This window comes from Elgaria multicarinata, chromosome 3 (genome assembly GCF_023053635.1).
Source record: "Elgaria multicarinata webbii isolate HBS135686 ecotype San Diego chromosome 3, rElgMul1.1.pri, whole genome shotgun sequence".
Taxonomy (NCBI): Eukaryota; Metazoa; Chordata; class Lepidosauria; order Squamata; family Anguidae; genus Elgaria; species Elgaria multicarinata.
This window is the reverse complement of record NC_086173.1, coordinates 9,446,404-9,465,910: the sequence shown is the minus strand read 5'-3', so window position 1 is coordinate 9,465,910 and position 19,507 is coordinate 9,446,404. Positions and strand designations below refer to the sequence as shown.

The window sequence follows — 19,507 nt, the reverse complement described above, 5'->3', positions numbered from 1 at the left end:
CTACACTACAACCCACCCACTAGAAGGCGCTGTCCCATTCAACTATATGAGCTGGGAAGTTTTAAATTACAGGCCACGTGGCCGTTGCTCTCCTCCCATGTAATTCAGCTCCTTTCAAATGCGGAAGAGAAGCAGGAAGCAAAGCAACGGTAAGCAAACATAATTTCTCGTTAATCTAAAGGGCTTCTAGGAAGAACGTCTTAACCACATGGCAGCCCTTGCTGATGGAAGGGCTAGCAAAGGAAGCAGTGGAATCCTCTTCTATTAATGTGTCAAGCAAAGACTGAACAGGCATGTGAATGTGATGCGCCTAATTAACAGGAGGTATATTATGAACCCACGAGAGGCTGAAGGACCAACAACTGAAGATTTTGCTCAGGAATACACTCCCAGGTCGGCAGTAGCACAAGGAAAGGTCTCTAGCCTGTACCTCCCAGGATGAATTCAACAGAGGATCAGACATGCACCAGAGCTACATGTTACATTCACTATGTGAAAGCAGCCTAGCACCACTGAATATTCTGCAAATTCCCCCACCAACAAACAGAGAAAGCCAGAGGAGACTTAATTTAAACACACAGGGAAAGAAGAGCCCCTGGCCAGCTGCTTTGGTCTACTGTTTTAACTCCTCAGCAGCAGCTAATTCTCCCTGCTCCTCTCCTTCCCAATTTGTAGGGGAGATTCGTTTTTAGGAAAGAGGTAAGTGGAGATAAACAAGGACCAGCCAGTGGACTGCGATTACACAGGAACACAAGAACTTGCCTTAAACTGAGTCTGACCGTTGGTCCATCTTGCCCAGTATTGACTGGCAGAAGCACTGCAGAGTTTTAGGAAGGATTCTTTCCTAGCCCTACCTGGAGAAGCCAGGGATTGAACCTGGGACCTTCTGCATGCAAAGCTGGTGCCCTACCACTGAGCTAAAGCTCCTCCTCCCCAGCTTTCTCTGTCCGCTGGCCCAGGGAGCCTGCTGAGAATTCTGCCAGGCTGTTTTTCCACAGTGGATGTAGCTACAATCAATCACAGGGCCAAGCAGGAAGCATGCAAAATTCTGATAGGCAGTAAGATATCTAAACACACAGGAAGCCAGCTCTATCAGCTGGTTGCTGGGGAGTGAAAGAGGAATAAAAACCCAGCAGGGGTTTTTACCTGCAGTCTGAACCAATCCAGCCGCAGCCCAGTGAATTCAAATTTCTCCTTCTCATCAACTGCAAAAGAGGACAAGCATTAATGGAGGCAAAACTAGAAAGCGCCACAGGGATCTTTCACACTGTTTAGGCCTTCCAGATGAGAAAATCCAGGGTTAACTGCAGTGGGAAGACATCCGTCACTCCTAGGAGAACTATTTGCCTTTGGACAGCTCTCTCTGGAGTAGTTTACACACTGGGGACAGTATCCTATTCAGCACTAATGCGAACTTAAATCGCATTGCACGAGCATCAGCTACCTCTAGCGCGAACACACCCACACCCACACCCCGTTGCACCAGCAAACACTCTTGGTGGTGTACTAGCCAAGTAAAAACATGGCTTTTTAACAAAGCCTTTGATGGTTAAACTCACTGGCACATTGTTTTAACTGCTTTTACTGCTTTTAAATTATATATTGTTTTAACTTGGATCATGGTTTAATTTGTTTTTAACTGTGCATATTTATTGTTTTATACTGTATGTTTTTATCTGTACGCCACTCTGAGATCTTATTATTATTATTATTTATTTATTTATATAGCACCATCAATGTACATGGTGCTGTACAGAGTAAAACAGTAAATAGCAAGGCCCTGCCGCATTAATGATATAGGGTGGGATATAAATGTTTTAAATAAATAAATAATAAATAATACCAGAGGTAGCTTACACTATCACAAGTTATTTATGTCCTTGCTAGTGCCAGACAGGATACTGCCCTGGTTAGGCACAGTGCCTTTATCGCTGGAGGAAGCGGGTTCCATTTCTGCAAAATATTCAGCCCAGCAGCTTTGCTCTGGGGCCATCAGCATCCAGCAAAGTCCACGCTTAGCCTCGAACATGTGCAAACCTTCAGGGTCAAATCTCAGAGCCCTGATCAAAGCTTTCTCCAGTCAAGGAGCTGTATTCCTTTCCCCTCTCACACCGCTGAAGTAAGCAGGATCAGCACATAACATTAAAGCCACAAAGATCTTACCCTTTCACGGCACATGATTTGAGTCGCTCTTGTTCAGGGAGGATTAAGTAGGGTAAACCGCGCACAGGACACCACATGGCAACCTCCAGCTGACAGAATAATTACCTTGCTTGATGCTTAGGGATGAGAGTGAGCTCACAAAGGATGACATAATCACTGACTCCTCTTCAGGGCACACAGTCAGGTCCTGCAAGAGGCAACAGGGCTCACAGAGGTGGCAATGGGTCGTTTGTATGTATGCGGTTTATTTACATCGGATTTTAGTGGACAGGATTATTTAAATGAATTGTGGGTTTCATGCTGTATATCACCTTGCCTGACCTTGGGCATAGAGGCAACCCATAAATGTCTTTTTTTTTTAAAGAAAAAAAGCTTGAGGGGAAGGAAATTATCCTCCTTCATTCCCTCCTCTAGTTTCTGGTTTGTGAAGTGTCTCCTGCCCTATTGCGACACAGCAGAACAGAGGAAACTCTTCCACCGAGTCAGATTGATCTAGTCCAGCACTAAGAACATAAAAGCCCTGCTGGATCAGACCAAGGGTCCATCTAGCCCAGCACTCTGTTCACACAGTGGCCAACCAAGAACCCACACACAGGCCACGGGCACAACAGCACCTCCCACCCATGTTCCCCAGCAACTGGTGTATATAGGCATACTACCTCGGATACTGGTGGTACCACATAGCCATCTGGACTAGTAGCCATTGATAGCCTTCTCCTCCAGGAATTTATCCAACCCCTTTTAAAGCCATCCAAATTGGTGGCCGTCACCACATTTTGTGGCAGTGAATTCCATAGTTTAACAAGGCACTGTGTGAAGAAGTCCGTCCTTTTATCTGTCCTAAATCTCCCACCGATCAGCTTCATGGGATGACTCCACTGGTTCTAGACTTATGAAAAAGGGAGAAAAATGTCTCCCGGTCCACATGCATGATTTTGTATTGTCTACTGTGGTTCGCAATATCTCTCCAACATGCCTATTCTGACTGGCAACAGTAAGCAAAGGTCTCAAATAGCAATCTTCTCCAATCTCTGCGACCTGGAATCCTTTTCACTGACGATGCCAGGGATTGAACGTCTCACATAACCATTGTGAACACTGATTTTATACGGTCAAATGAAATTCTCTCAAAAACTAATGGAGTTAACAAAAAACGTGTAACTACAAAAAATATTTGTCATTAAATATGAAACATTTCATGGGGGGAAATCATCTTTGTAGCATAAACGGGTGAGAAGTTATGCATGTTTAAATGTGGCAACTACATAATAGCGCGGCAGCCGTATTTATGACATCATCACGCAGCCACCACCACCACTGGAATTTTGTAAGACTCACTTTTCTGAGACACTTATGTCATCTATAAACAAAAAATAAATCACTAAGCTTTTGCACTCGCTGAGGTAAATAAATCCTGCCTGGCTCTGGGACTATGAGAGAAGCTTCTGCATATGGCTTATTTGAGCATCTGGACAGTTCCCTATCCATTCTCTCCTTTCTTTCACCTCCCTTTGGGACAAAGGATGCTGATTGGACTGGGAACTCTTGGAGACTGCTGCACACAACCCCAACAGCCACGGCTCTTCCGTCCCCCTGGCAGCCTCCGTACCTGGATGATGTCACTGAGCACCTGGGTATCGAAGTGGGACAAGTACTGTGCATGGTAGCGCTGGAGGACTTTTTGATGCTTTCGGACCAGTTTACGGAGCTTCTCCATCAGAAACAGCAGCTCAGCCAGGTAGCTTTGGGGGAGGAGGGGAAACAGATGATATGTGACAACTACTGTATGGCAGAAAGCTGGCTTCTGTCACCGCCACTTTTTCCACATCCACACATGCACAGCCTCTGCCAGGTCTATAGGGAGAACGCAGTTCCCCATCCCATGCTAGGCAGGATCTACACTATTCATTACACCGTTGTTTAAGTGCATTGTTGCGTCCTCCCTTGCTACGTTACAAAATGCAACTTGAGCCCAGTCAATCGAAATACCTTTTCTTCTATCGTTTTACCCGGGCACACTCTTCTTTAGAACGTTCTTCATTATGCTCATACCGGCTCTGAAGTAAACCTCCTTCTTCCGGTGACTCTGAGCTAGACCTGCCGGGATAAGCCGGCAGGGAGGCGGGGCGACACGTAGGGACGAGGGAAGCCCTACAGCGTCTTAAAGGGGCCACGTGCGCCCCGAAAGATAAGCGGTTGTAGCCTCTGTCCCCTCTTTCACCGCCCTCCCTCCCCCTCCCCCTGCCCCTCGTCGCGTTGTGCCAGCTCTCCCTCCCCTAGAAAAGCCCTCACTTGTCCTAATCAGGAAGCAAAGACCATGGTCACGAGACATGACTTTGAAAGACGGCATTGAATACAACGAAAGGTTGGGGCACATGGTTAGTTTTAAAACGATTTTAACAGAAAGTGGAACGGTTTTAAAAGTCAGAAGAAACGTAACAACAACAGCATCACGTGACTGCTGACGTCATCTCTGCCAACTTGTTACGTTTCATCTAGACAAGTGTAGACGGGCTCCTAGAAGAATTCACCTTCTCCCCAGAAAGATCAGCATCTCCCCCCTTGCCACACTGCCCCAAAAGGTGAACCATGGAGACCAATTCTTAGTCCACAAAAAACAGCACAGCTTCTCAAGGGTAGCCAAGGTTACTTGAAGCACTTCCTTCAGGTAGGCACAACAAAAGTTTCTGCCCTGAGATGAAGACTAGATGATTTTCTGGTTTCCTTCGCAACCTTCCGTTAGAACAGGGACAGGCAATCTAGGATCCTCTAGATGTTTTGGACTACAACTTCCATAATCCCTGACTCTTGGCCATACCAGCTGAGGTTCATGGGAGTTGTAGTCGAAAACATCTAGAGGCCCCCAGGGGGCTGTTTATACGCCTGTGGTGGCTGTGCAGTGCCACTGAGCGTTTATATGACGCAACCATGTACTCACAGCCACCAAAGGCTTTTTCGACAAAACTGCGTGTTTTAAAAGCCCTTACCACAGGCTTTTCCCTTTGTTGTGAGGTCACCACCTTCTTTCCACCATATGTCAGTGGTGACCTTGCTTCGGGTTCAAGCTGGGGGCATTCCCAAGGATGGATTGAGGCCCAGGATAGGACGCAGTAAGCCGGGAAGGCGGGGCAGAGGGCGGGCCCGAGGAGCCAACTGGCCACCAGTGCTGTGGCTTGCTCGGACAGAAAGCCCACGCTCCCTCCTGCAATGAAGATTTAGCATTCCCACCCCACTGCTATGATGCTGCGGGTTTTCGAAAGAACAAGCGGGAAAAGTGCCATCATCAAGACACGGCCCAGGCTGCCCAGCACTGTTAGAAGAATGGGATGGAAAGAAGGCACAGCTCTAATACCTCTAAGGGTTGGGCAGCAGAGGAAATTTGGGCAGCTGCAGGTGTAAGATCAGCTAGACCTCGGGGCCTGCTTCTGTTGGAACCCCCCCCCTCCCCACAGGGCTAATGGTCATCTTGTCCCTGCAGGAAAGAAGAAGGAGCTTTTGATCTGGCCTCCATTGGGAGATGAGAAGGGGGAGCAGGGCCTTCCTATCAGTCCTGCTAAACAGTCTCCTTAATTTCTTTTTCCCCTCTTCCCTCCCCAACCCCTTTTCCTCATGTGTCATGTCTTTTTTTTAATGTAAGCCTGACGGGAGGGACTGTCTTCTTTACTGATTTATTGTAAGCTGCTCCGGGAGCCTTTTTGGCTGAGGTACGGGATAAAAATACTTATAAATAGACCTTTTGCAATTCTCCCTTCTACACGGCTATTAAGAATAGAGGAGCTCTGTCCTCCTTTGCATTTGTTCACCCTATGCGTTGCGATCCTTCCCCTGCCAGGATCCATCTGTGCTCAGCATGCTGGATAGCATCCCCTTCACCCCATTTCAGGTCCTGGGGAACCCACCCGCCCCACATCATCAGTACCTGTCAGTGAATTCCTCTGGGTTCTTGCCCTTGCTGACATGTTCGCTGTGTCGGCAAAGCCAGGTGACCTCATCACGGCAGAATGACAGGGCCATGAAGACATAAATAGCCTATTGGGGTGGAAAGAGGGAAAGAGCGAGAGAGCCAGGAGGCATTAGGTCAAGGAAATTCTCGCCCTTCAGTCAGGAAAGCTTGCTCAAGGAAAGCCTATTCATTTTCTCCAAAGGTGTTGAGGGGTGAACATATCCCAAAATTAAAGATATTTCCTAAAATCTTTATTCTACTGGCAGATGTCCTTGGATTCTGCATTATACAATGAAAAACCCAAAATGGGGTGTGTGTGTCAATTATTCCAATTAATGGAGTTTGATAAAGCCACACTGTGTTCTAGTTTATGTTCTTCCACTATATTTCAAAATTTTCATTGTGTCTACGGTGAATGAAGAGTCAGGGAAAATAAAGTAGGCAACGTATCAGAGACCCATCCATATGGAAGATGGGGGAGTGGAAGGGAAGAAGCTACGAAATCTAAATGTTTATATACAGAATATAAACATATATAACTATAAAATATTACAAGATAGAATTCCCCTCCCTCTATATTTTGTTACCATTTTGGTTACACATTTCTAGGGGGCTGCAGAACCTGATCTGCTCATCCTCCACCAAGCTAAATTGTTTTGTAATCCACTTAACACCATTTTTGTTTCAAATCCTTTTTATTTCAAAGAATAGCCAGCTGTTATTATGCTTATGTTACATTCCAAGCTAGACTACTATAATGAACACTATGTCAACGTAATTAAAGAAAAAGGCACAGAAACCAAATAGGGCTTTAAGACTTTCGTAAAGAAATATCATGATTGGGACTAACAACGCCCCCTGATGGTAATGCAATCCACAGATGTGGGGCCACTGCAGAAAAGGCCCTCTTATTTGTGCCCGCCAACCTAACTGCTCTCAAAGCAGTGAGAAGGGCCCCTAATTCTGATCCTAAAGTGCAGACAGGCTACTATAGGTAAAGGCTGTACTTAAGTAGCTCAAACCTAAGCCATTTAAGGATTTAAAGGTTAAATCAGTTCTTTAAATTGGTTTTATAAACTACACTGGCAACTAGTGCAGCTGATGCAATACAGCCATTACATGCATTGACTGCTTATTCTCCCCCTTCCCCAATACTCAGGCAGCCTGTAAAATTACCAAGGGGGCTGGAGCAACTTCCCTATGAAGAAAGGCTATAATGTCTGGGATTGTTTAGTTTAGAAAAAAAAAGGTGAGTAATGGGGGGCACACATGATAAATATATAAAATTATTCAAGGTGTTAAATGGTTAATATTAGAATCTGGGGTTAATACTAGAACTTGGAGTCTCATAGTACTGGAGTGTGGGGTCTTGCTGGGAGATGCAAGCATGACCTATCACCCAACAACTCTTCTGTGAATAGCCACTGTCAATAAGTGTCACTATCTGTACTTTCTGCATTTCATTTCACACTGACCGCTGTGTTTACAATCCCCCCTCTCATCCCGGGATAGACTTGTACCTTAGTTTTACACTTCAGACATCTGATGAAATGGGCTGCAATCCACAAAAATGTATGCCATAATGCATTTGTTAAATCTTCAAGGTGCCATGATCATCTTTGTTATTTTTAGACATCACCCCTGTTTCACTGAATCCCTGTGGTTTCACACACTGACAAAACTCACACCGACCACAAACACAGGCCCACACGGACACACACATCCTCACATTTGCATTCAAATACTTGAAAGGTTGTCACACAGAGGAGGGCCAGGATCTCTTCTCGACCCTCCCAGAGTGTGGGACATGGGGAAATGGGCTCAAGTTACAGGAAGCCAGATTGCGGCTAGACATCAGAAAAAACTTCCTGACTGTTAGAGCAGTATAACAATGGATCCAATGACTTAGGGAGGTTATGGGCTCTCCCACACTAGAGGCATTCGAGAGGCAACTGGACAACCATCTGTCAGGGATGCTTTGTGGTAGATTCCTGCAAATGAGCAGGGGGTTGGACTCGATGGCCTTGTAGGCCCCTATGATTCTATGAGCAAATACACCTCCTGCAGGTATGTACCCATCTGCACACGTACACGCTTGTGCTTGTCCAGTTGTGCAATTCACACACATCACACATGCTAAGATTGACCAGTTGCTGTACATCCATAGCTCTTTTCTACTGCCTGCTCTAACGTCTCTTTTCTACACTTGCCTTTGGCCCCAACAGTCCGGGTTCATTGGCCAGGATGGCCTCCATCTCCCGCACAGCATTCCTCAGGAAATGACGCCGCCCTCGATGCAGCTGCCCACTGTTAAGACACCAAGCGGATGGTTCACACATGAAAATGCCAGCTGCCCCATGCCCCTTCTGCCATGCACCAGACACAGAGAAGCGCATGCCTTTGCCACCCGCACAACGCAGCATAGGGAAGGCGTTGTTGTACCGAGCCCCACAGAACACACACTTGACTTTCCCCCTTTCCCACCTGATTAACATAAATGGAAGTAAGAATGCACTAGCTTTTCAAGTGACAAGGAACCGTTCCTCATCATTCAATGAAGCGGTCTGTGCAGGCTGGAAATTTTGCCCACTCAGAAACTTGAATATTCCTACACACCAACTGAAGCAGCTTCAGTAGAAGAGTTTGCCTATTCAGACATTATTTAAAGTGCATGTGTGGAAAAAGTAATTGTGGAAAAAGAGGGAAGAAGCACCCCGAAAAGGCTATAGGAAAAAGAGGCAATTAGCTCTGGTGCTATGAATTCCCAAAAAGGTTTATTTTTCTCATACGAAATAGAAAAAAATGTTCTAAAAACTTTAAACCAAACTTGTACAACGCTCAACGTTTCAGATCTTGTGGATCCTTCATCAGGAGCTGCACAACGAAATGAATTACTTTTCTAAGTAATTATAAATTCAAAACCTTATTAATATTTTTTTTACAGGATCGCAGTCGTATTCATTCTTTCTCAATGAATACGACTGCGATCTTTTAAAAAAATATATCAATAAGGTTTTTGAATTTATAATTACTTAGAAAAGTAATTCATTTCATTGTGCAGCTCCTGTAAAAAGTAATTCCAGCTGCAGCTTTCAAATAGAATGGAGACAGAATGCATTGCTCAGGAGGTGCTGGGTAACACCTCTTACCCTAGACATGGGATGAATTTGGAACAGAATGTATTGAATTAGTAGCACTGAGCATCTTTAAACAAGCATTTTATAACACACTCGTTACTGGACACTCACTGATGTTCGCAGGTCATTCTGATGACGCCGTCAGCCTCCTGTGCATTTCCCACTCCATTTCCCCATTCTAGTGCTAAAAATAAAACCTCTGAAAAACCGACTCTTCTGGGATACATCAATATTTGTTGGGTTTTCCTGCCATGTGCAGGAAAGGTAGCGCTATAAACTGCCCACTGGAGGGCGCTGTCCCATTCAACTGCACTGAGGATGCTCAAGCCACGTGGTCGCTGCTCTCTTCCTGGTGTAATTATTACAGATTGCTGCAGAAGAGAAGCAGGAAGCAGAGCCATGGTACGGGAATGCGATTCTCCCCCACCTGAAGGAGCTCATTGGATCATGTCCTTTTAAACTGCAGTTGAAGTGAGAGTAAAGGCAGTTTTGGCTCCTGCGGGGCTCCTCCCACCCATGTTTCTGTGGTCCTGTTGTACATTCAAAGAGCAGTGCTGGATCAGACCAAAGGTCTATCTAGTCCAGCTGCTTGTTTCCAACGCTGACCAGCCACCAGGAAGCCCACAAACAGGACATAAAGGAAGCAGCCCTCCTTAATGTTCTCTTACATAAGAACAGAGGAAGAGCCCTGCTGGATCAGACGGAAGGACTTTCTAGTTTAGCTTCCTATCTCCCCACAGTAGCCAACCAGGTGACCCAATGGGAAGCCCACAAGCAGGACAGGGGTGCAATGGCGCCCCCTCCTGTTTGTGCTCCCAGAAACGGTTATTCAGAGTCATCCTGCCTCTAACACTGGAGGTAATACATAGCCAACCCTCATCCTCACAAGCTAGGCAATGTCACAGGGAGTAGGTGGACGGCAGGACCTCAAAGGAAATGGGGCAGGAGGAGCCATAACACAGCAGGGTTGTCCTGCCTTTCCCCTACTTCAATAGAAGATTGACAGTGCAATCCTATACATGTTTACCCAGAAGTCTCATTGATTTCTGTGTGGCTCACCCCTAGAAAAATGTGTGCACGACTGCAGCCTTAAAGGCCAATATCCAACGTACAGGACAAGAGGTGGCAAGCCTGTTAGGAAGGATTTCACAGGGATGCTGAGGACATTGGTCCAACAGGGCTGCGAAGCAAATGCAGAGAAAATTTAAGGAAGTGCTGAGGCTGGGGAGGGAAAGTTGGTCTGGTTCCCTTGCAGGTATTTTTCTGGGGCAGGCAAAGCAGAGCAATAGGAGATGCAGGGCAGATAAAAGCAAGGCCCGGGGAGGGAAGACATGTTCCTACCTGTGTGCCAGAGCATACTCTTTGCATTCTTTGATATCAGCAACACGTTTTCCATAGCTGCAAAGAGAGCGAGAAAGAGAGAGGTCACAGCCCAACTCCTCTAAAATATTTTGTTGTCTTGTGTTGTTTCACCTGCCTAGTGGGGCAGGGAGAATTTAGAGCTTTCTTGCATGAGGCTGTTCATCGCTGCATCTACTTTTCAGTTTCGTGGCAGAATTGAAATCCGAGCTATACCTGAAGAGCTTTCCTTCCCTGCTTTTCTGCCACATAACCTCTAGGTGGCGTTGTGCTATGCAGGAATATTCCAATTACACAGGTAGAAACATATTTTTTCTTTTGCTTTCAGAAATAATACTCCATTTGCCCCAGTCTAAAAAAAAGCCCAGGAAAGTGCTCTTAAAAAACAGAAGAGTAACTGGAGGATCACCACGTCATCTAAAGATCCCGTAACGAGTGCACAACAAAAACCTCTAAGAAAAAGGATTTCTTTTAACATTTGAAAAACCATTCATCGCAGAGTGGCTACACTAAAGCTTCATGGTCTCTTGTGCTTTTAGGGAGAAGCCACAGCTCGGTGGCAGGGCACGTGCTTTGCATGCAGAAGGTCTCAAGTTCAATCCCTGGAATCCTCCAGTTAAAATGGTATCAGGACAAAGGTCTGGAAGGGCGTCTACTTGAATCCTTGGAGAGCTGCTGCCAGTCAGAGTCACCAATATTGGCCTAGATCAGCATTCCCCAACCTGGTGCCTTCCAGATGTCTTGAACTATTACAACCCCCATCATCTCCAGACAGCAGGGCCATTGGCCATGTGGGCTAGGTATGATGATGCAACCCAATGGGAGGGCACCAGCTTAGAGAAGGCTGACCTAGGTGGACCAATGGTCTGAATAGAAGGCAGTTTCATGTATCCTGTACGTTTCAGACCTTTTTCACTCCTGAACCTACACAAAGGAACCCTTGGTATTTGTTTCATTTCATCTGGCCACTCTAGCAATGGTCATTGGACAATCCCGGGGAGGGGAGAGATGTCCATCTAATCTATGTGGCACCATTGCCTGATGGGTCTAAGGCACCTCTACATGTCACTCACCCTTTGATGCTGCTGAAGGCCTCCTCCGTCACCTTGTGAATAGGAAGCACTTCGTCCCGTACCAGAGTGATGTAGAGCGAGCTCCGGAGACCCGCCCGCCACAGATCCAGGCAGCTCTGCGTAGAGGCCAGGCAGCTGTGGCACAGCAAGAACCCAACTGCAGCAGGAGGAGGAGAAGGTGGTCAATGACAGGGGTAGGGAAACAGGGAGACGCTGACCATCCTTGCTCTGTGAAGCAGCAGGTTCCTCCCTGCTCCCACTTCCAAGAGCCTGATGAATCACGCAGACGCGTCACAAACTACCACGTTTCTTCGCATTGGGCGTGGTTACAGTGGTGCCAAATTTGTGGGGAGGGAGGGGGACTGGTCCACATGTACCTCTCTGCTTCTGCCCACTAGCACCTATGAAAGGGGCCTACAAGTTCAACCCTTTAGGGGGTGAGAAAGGCAGCAGCTTTAGGGAGAATGTCTTGCTGATTGAGCCAAGGCCCCAGGTTTAGGTTTAGGATTCAGCCTGGATCATTTCCAGCCTAACAGCACAGCAAAGAACAAGCTGGTGACTTACACACAATCCATCGTTCAAGAACCTCCAGGGAAAGGTATTCACAGGCCATCTGGGAAGGGAGGAAAATGGAACATTTTTCTTTTTAGCCTACATAGATCTAAGGCTGCCCTCTCCCTCCCCAACCACTCTGCACCTCTGCTCAGGCCTGCAAGCCTCAATTATCTCACTGAATGCTATAGACCCATGAGATACTTGTGATATTTGCTCTCCAAAGGGATCATCGGTGGGAGATATATATATATATATATATATATATATATATATATATATATATATTAGATATAACCAAAAAGAAGAAGAAGAAGAAGAAGAAGAAGAAGAAGAAGAAGAAGAAGAAGAAGAAGAAGAAGAAGAAGAAGAAGAAGAATCCCCTAACAATTGGGGTTTAAACAGCTGTTACAAAAAAAAAAACTTGGTTAATACAATTTTAGGGGGGGAAACAAAACAAAAGAAAGTAAAAGGGGGGAAGAAAAGGAAAAAAGAAATTAACAATAAAGGAATCATTGTTATTCCAAAATGTGGAGCATGGCGTATACAGGCTTTTAACATTCCAGGCTTCCAGGCAAGGGAGGGGACCTTCTCAGTGGCGGCCCCCCAATTATGGAATGATCTCCCCGACGAGGCCCACCTGGCGCCAACATAGTTATTTTTTTGGCACCAGGTCAAGACTTTTCTCTTCTCCCAGGCATTTAAAAGCATATGCGGAGTTTCTAATTGACCCTGGATCTGCTGAGATTTCATAGTTGTTTTAAATGTGTGTGTATATAAATGCTTTTATGGTTTTTAAATTTTGTGCTTTTATGGTTTACATGTTGTATATTGATTTTTAATGTTCAATGTTTTGATCTTTGTAAACTGCCCAGAGAATTTCGGCTATGGGGCAGTATATAAATGTAATAAATCATCATCATCCAGTGAGGGAGGAAGCAGCAGCCAGGCACCTCTCCACCGTGCCTGGGTCCAGCTCCAGCTGAGAGCCCCCTCCCTCCTGCTACCAACTGTCTCTGCAGAGGCCACCAGTGAGGGAGGAAGCAGCAGCCAGGCACCTCTCCACCGTGCCTGGGTCCAGCCCCAGCTGAGAGCCCCCTCCCTCCTGCTGTCAACTGTAACTGCTGAACTTTCCAACTAAGATTGCAGTGCCTGAGTTTGCTTTCCTTTTCCCCCTCCTCCTCCTCCTCCCTCCCAATCCCCTTTCCTTTTGTGTCATGTCTTTTAGATTGTAAGCCTGTGGGCAGGGACTGTCAAGAAATACTTTTGTAAGCCGCCATGAGAGCCTTTTTTGGCTGAATGGCGCCATAAAAAATCCTTAAATAAATAAAAATAAATAAAAATAAATAAAAATAAAAATCATCATCTCCCTGCCTCATCCACAGAATTCAACAGGGGCCCCCAGGCATCCTCGTCTTCCACTCATAATGTTTCCATGTTCCCCCACCCCTTTGTCCATTCTGTTTCTTACCCCAGAAAATCTAACCAGGAGAAAAAGAACTGTGGCAAAGTACGTCAGTGGTAGCTCTTTGGAGTCTTCCATCTGGAAGCACCCCGAGTATGGGCTGTGCTGGAGAGGCCCAAAGCGCTGTCACTGTCTCAGCACACACGCGCACACTCACCGTATCCGAATTGACCGGCGCGAGCATCCCCGCAGGGTTGCTGATCAAACTGAAGAGCTGGTCACTTCGCCACTGATCAGCTGAGTGGTTTCGACGGGCAAAAAGGAAGTGCAGTGAAAGAAGGGCACTGCTCACCGCCTGGTAAGAGAGGTCTCTGTTAGCAGTGGGGCAGGAAGGGACAACAGGCAGAGAAAGAAAGAGGGCAGAACTGCATGCTACATGTCTTTCCATATTTACGGCAGGCTCCTTTAGACGGCGACCACATGATTTTGAATGGAAAACTTCCCCTCTCAGCAGTGCTATTAAGTTTATTTTTATTTTATTTATTTATTGCATTTATATCCCGCCTTTTTTCCTCCAAGGAACCCAAAGTGGCATACATGATCTCCTCCTCTTCATGTTATCCTCACCACAGCAACCCTGTGAAGTAGGTTGGCCTGAGAGTCTGTGACTGGCCCAAAGTCATCCAGTGGGTTTCCATGGCTGAGTGAGGACTAGAACCCAGATCTCCCATCTCTCAGTCCAACACTTTAGCCACTACAGCACACTGCCTCTCAATGAAACAGCACCATCTAGTAGTGGAATTATAGTGCTATGCCAGATTTACATGTTGGGGACATACCATGATTATTTTAAATACTGCATTATCTCCAGATTTTCTTTAAAGTGAGATTGCTGGTGAAAAGCACGGGGAACATCTTGGAGGTTGACGATGTTGCATAAAGGACCTGCAAACCTCCGTGCGTGGCCAATCATGAGCATACAATAAATCGCTTGTGTAGAGAACCTCACAGTCTCCACCAGGAGCAGATCTTTTGTAAAGCTAATAGGTCTTAATTGCCCATTCAAATCCAAGCCAGCCAAAATATTTAGCTTTAAAACAGCGATAGCTCTTTAGAAGGAACACACATGTTGCCAGCTTCAAGTGCCAGACCATGATTAAGAGCATGGAAAGTTGCCATTCGAATGAGTCCTGTGTTTCCAACACCAGCCTCAAGAGCAGGCTGGATGCAGGCAGGCAGCTACTGCTATCAAGGTGGGACATAAGGAGCTCTTACATCAAGATCTGTGTGCCTAAAAGATGTACTGGCTTAGAAAAGAGGACCATGTGGCTAAGAAATGTTGTGAACAGTCGTGCAACTACACACACAAGTTCGTCACACTTTCACAGCCGCATAAAGGAACAGCTAGCTGCATTTCCTCGACATGTTCTCCAGCAGGGAGATGACAGCCACGCAGGTGCTAAACCCATAAATCAGCCGTCCTGCAAGAGGAATGGCCACGGTGCCCAACTTGAAAAGGGTTCCACCGCAGCATCTCACCTTAGTATGGGGTCCAAACTCCTCCATCAGCTTACGCAAGGGATTCTCATACTCCAGAATCATCTGACCCAACCGAGGGAAGCTGGCATCGCTGAAGGCAGACAAACAATGAGTCAGAGGTATTTGCTAAACAGGACCCATCGTCCCTCCTGGACAGTGCCCACCCAGCATAGCCAGACACCTCCAAGGGTCACTCCTTTCCAGACAACAAAAAATACATACGAATACTCTGTTTAGGCATGTTGTAGTATCTTCTTCGTGCCCATAAGAAAAGACTAGATAGGCACCTGCAGGGATGAAATCCCTAAATGGCTTGCGGCCAGGATGTATGAAAGACGGCCTCCCCTTGTGTGAACCTGCCCATAATTTAAGATCTTTCGAAGCCCCTCTATGTGTCCCACCATCAAGAGAGGTTAGCTTGGGGGAGAGCATGGGATAGAACCTTCTCCGTGGTGTTGCCCGCCCTGTGGAACACTCTTCCAAAGGACATTTGGCTGGCCCTTTCCTTCTTTAGTTTTAGCATTCCCCAGCCGTTTTGCAAATTGTTCTTTTTTGTTTTCTCCCCCCCCCCCCCCCGTTTCTAACATGTTCATTACCCCCCCTTCCAGGGCACTTACTCTGTCAAAGAAAGTAAGAAAAGAACAGCATGAAGCGCCAATCCCCCCCACCCAATAATTCCTTTGGGGAGGCCGAGGCATTACACTATTAGTGTCAGACCTGTGCTAGGACCACTGTAGTGCTAAGAAAAATTGTCCAGCCTGCAACATAGTGTTGTGTGTGCTCTGTATCCACCTTACAATCTCTACTGTATGTTGTGGGTTGTAAGGTGGGTACAATGTTCTCCCTGTCACATGGCCTGGGAGCAGAAAACGCAGCCACAGGGGCTTCTTCCCCGCTGTGATCGTCCGAACCAAGTCAGTACCTGCGTATTCTGCTTAGCCCTGACGGTTGTGTGCTATCTCCAGTAATCGAGGCAGTAAGCCTGTGTGCACCAGTTGCTGGGGAACATGGGTGGGAGGGTGCTGTTGCACCATGTCCTGCTTTGTTGGTCCCTGGCCAACGGCTGGTTGGCCACTGCGTGAACAGAGTGCTGGACTAGATGGACCCTTGGTCTGATCCAGCATGACACGTCTTATGTTACGTTCTTCTCCATGCCCATAGATACTTGCAGGGATTGCTTCAAGCACTAAGTGTGCAATCTTAGGGCAAGAATACTAGATGGCCTTTGTGTATATGGTACTGTCTGGTTTTAACCATTAGTTTCTTTCTTTAAAAAAAATGTTCTTGTTGTTTTATTATGTGCTGCGGTTTTAAGTTTTGCAACACAACGCCTTGGAAGGGTTTACTCTAAAAGGTGGCTTAGAAATCTTTTAAATAAGCGAAAGGATAGATGGGATTTGGACCTTGTTCCGTGGATCATCTCGTGGGTGCAGTGGTACAGGCCAATGAGGGCTTTACGATCATCGATACGGGAAAGGAGTAAGATGACGGAGGCATAGGTAACAATCAGGTCAAGGTAATTTCTGGTGAAATCGTAATTCACGTGCTGCAGAAAGAAAAAGGAAGAGGGTGGAGAGAGAAAGACGGTAAACACAGGGCTAGCGTTGACTAATACTTCGTTCCCATTTCTGTGCATGATCTCACTCCTGGCAGCATCATAAAGAGTCATCCTTTTCCACTTGCTGGAATCCCAGCAAGGCCTGCTTAGACAGTGGCTCAGTTCAAAACGTTAAACCCCGCTTTTCCCTGTAGTATGGCCTTGATCTGGATCCCCCATCGCCATGGCTGCTTGTTTGTTTAAAAAAATCGAAGATACAGAAACACATCCATGCCCTATATCTATGCAAACTCCTCTGTTTTCTGCAATACAGTGTAATGAGATTTGGGGTTGATCTGGATTACGTCTGGGCGGCCCTTCCAACTCAGTGATTCTGTGGTTATACGGTTGGCAACAGAAGGGCTGCTTAAGTGGTCAAAACTGCTGATCAAGTTTGTCAGATTGTATCAGATGTATTTATTTATTACTCTTGTCCTGGTTCAGACAACATGCTAAACCATGCTGCTTAACCACAAAATGGTTAAGGGAATTCCCTTAACCATTTTGTGGTTAAGCAACATGGTTTCGTGTGTTGTCTGAAACAGGCCATTGTGGAACTCAAGGTGACTACATATAGTTCCTGGGTTGTCGCCCTTCCAAGCAATGAAAAGCATGACTTGTTTAGCTTCAGCAAGGTGGCTGCCTTCAGTGTCTTCAGACCACGTTTTGGGATAAAACAATCTGATATTGTTCAAACCTGTTCAGCGGTTTTTGACCACTTAAAATAGTGGGCAAATGTCTTTCCTTCTGTTAAGGAGATTTCTGCATATAGTTGGCTTCTTCTGGAAGGAGAGAGTCTTTTGAGAATGAGCGCTTAGCTCCCTCCCTTCCCCAGGAGATGATGTCATCAAGTATTTTGTGATGAAGCTGCAAGTTTCAGTTTTCGTGGTAAAGAGAGTTGCAGCAGGAGATAGTCAGGGAGAGGGAGAGAGCTGAGCTTGGAGCTCTGGAAGCTTTTTTAGGATGTAATAGCCCACCTAGAAACCTAATGTGGATACAGTACCTGTTTGAGGGTTAATGCTGTAAATCCCGCTCTATGCTCAACCAATATGCATGTGTGTGTGTAAAAGCCATGAGCATCATCAAATGGGGGAAATCCCATTTTCCTACCATTGCTTTTCTGTCCCACAACAGGGACGAGCAGCTTCTTCTTTCTTCACACGGGGAAGAAAGAGGAAGCAGGCAACGACTACGTGGCCCATTCAGTGGGGCGTTTTTATCGCACTGCTTTTCCAGGACGCAGCAGGAAATGGCAGCAAGTGGCGCTTCAATTTTTTAAAAAGTGGATTTTCCTGGTCTTATTTTGTCACCGAAAATAGAGCAGAAGGAGCAGGAAACGCACGGGAGGTGGACAGCGTCGTTAAAAGGTCCCACGAACATCCGTAAGTGGCCAGTAATGAGCGTGGTATAAAACGCTCGTCTGATAACGCTCCGTGTATTGCTAAAACACCATAAATTTCCAGTTACTGCATTCAGAGGAAACGACCCCACCCACCCCCCACCCTGCCTGGATAAAATGCTCAAACCGCCTGGAGTTCTTGATACTCAGAGTATTCAGGTGCCCAGGCATAAGAATACATAACGTCCAGCTCAAATGAGGCCTGTCAGACTCTTCAAGTCACCTTTCCCCAACCTGGTGCCCTCCAGCTGTGTAGACTAAAGTTCCCAGCAGTCCAACACACCTGGAGGGTAGAGAGTTGGGGAAGGCTGCCTCAAAGGTCTGGAGCTGGGAATTCCCCACCCCCCTAAAAAAAAAAAAAGCCCATTGGCCTTTTAACAATCAGAAGCTAACATCCATACTTGATTCATATCACACTCACGATGTCAAAGTAGCACTGGGTGGCATCGATCGTGTTCAACAATTCATAGACATGGTCCTAAAGAAGAAAGTGAACATTAATGAAGCATTTATAAGAAAGAATTTCACATTTTTCTTCCCTCCCCAACAGCGTTCTTTATGATCCCTGGGTTTTTTTTTTATTTCATTGTATTTTATTACGAAATTCATAATCTACCTTTCATCCATTTTATCCTCACAACAACAATGGAAAACAAGTTTTGCTGGAATAGAGGCGGTTTCTATACTAAAGGGAATCACATTGTTTACCAGGGTTGTTGTGCTTCTTGGTAGGATTGATGTAAGCCTCAGCACGCTTACATGGGAGTAAGCCCCATTGAACACAGTGGGACTTACTTCTGACTAGATGTCAGAGCCTCAGCACGCTTACATGGGAGTAAGCCCCATTGAACACAGTGGGACTTACTTCTGAGTAGATGTCAGAGCCTCAGCACGCTTACATGGGAGTAAGCCCCACTGAACACAGTGGGACTTACTTCTGACTAGACGTCAGAGCCTCAGCACGCTTACATGGGAGTAAGCCCCATTGAACACAGTGGGACTTACTTCTGAGTAGACGTCAGAGCCTCAGCATGCTTACATGGGAGTAAGCCCCATTGAACACAGTGGGACTTACTTCTGAGTAGACGTCAGAGCCTCATCATGTTTTCTTGGGAGTAAGCCCCACTGAACACAGTGGGACTTACTTCTGACTAGACGTCAGAGCCTCAGCACGCTTACATGGGAGTAAGCCCCATTGAACACAGTGGGACTTACTTCTGACTAGATGTCAGAGCCTCAGCACGCTTACATGGGAGTAAGCCCCATTGAACACAGTGGGACTTACTTCTGAGTAGATGTCAGAGCCTCAGCACGCTTACATGGGAGTAAGCCCCACTGAA

General features: G+C 46.3%; 1 protein-coding gene across 1 annotated transcript in view; it reads right to left on the bottom strand.

The window, feature by feature from the left end:
- The window catches only part of NCKAP1L (NCK associated protein 1 like), an 88,306-nt gene that overhangs the window by 52,307 nt on the left and 16,492 nt on the right, over positions 1–19,507 (bottom strand). Inside the window, exons 4-15 of the mRNA XM_063119255.1 lie at positions 18,589–18,645; positions 16,575–16,717; positions 15,172–15,262; positions 13,850–13,987; positions 12,240–12,288; positions 11,676–11,832; positions 10,585–10,641; positions 8,317–8,413; positions 6,083–6,192; positions 3,773–3,905; positions 2,269–2,350; positions 1,147–1,205 (exon numbers count right to left, since the gene is read on the bottom strand). Coding sequence (XP_062975325.1) covers positions 1,147–1,205; positions 2,269–2,350; positions 3,773–3,905; positions 6,083–6,192; positions 8,317–8,413; positions 10,585–10,641; positions 11,676–11,832; positions 12,240–12,288; positions 13,850–13,987; positions 15,172–15,262; positions 16,575–16,717; positions 18,589–18,645 — 1,173 coding nt within the window. The remainder of the gene's footprint in view (positions 1–1,146; positions 1,206–2,268; positions 2,351–3,772; positions 3,906–6,082; positions 6,193–8,316; positions 8,414–10,584; positions 10,642–11,675; positions 11,833–12,239; positions 12,289–13,849; positions 13,988–15,171; positions 15,263–16,574; positions 16,718–18,588; positions 18,646–19,507) is intronic.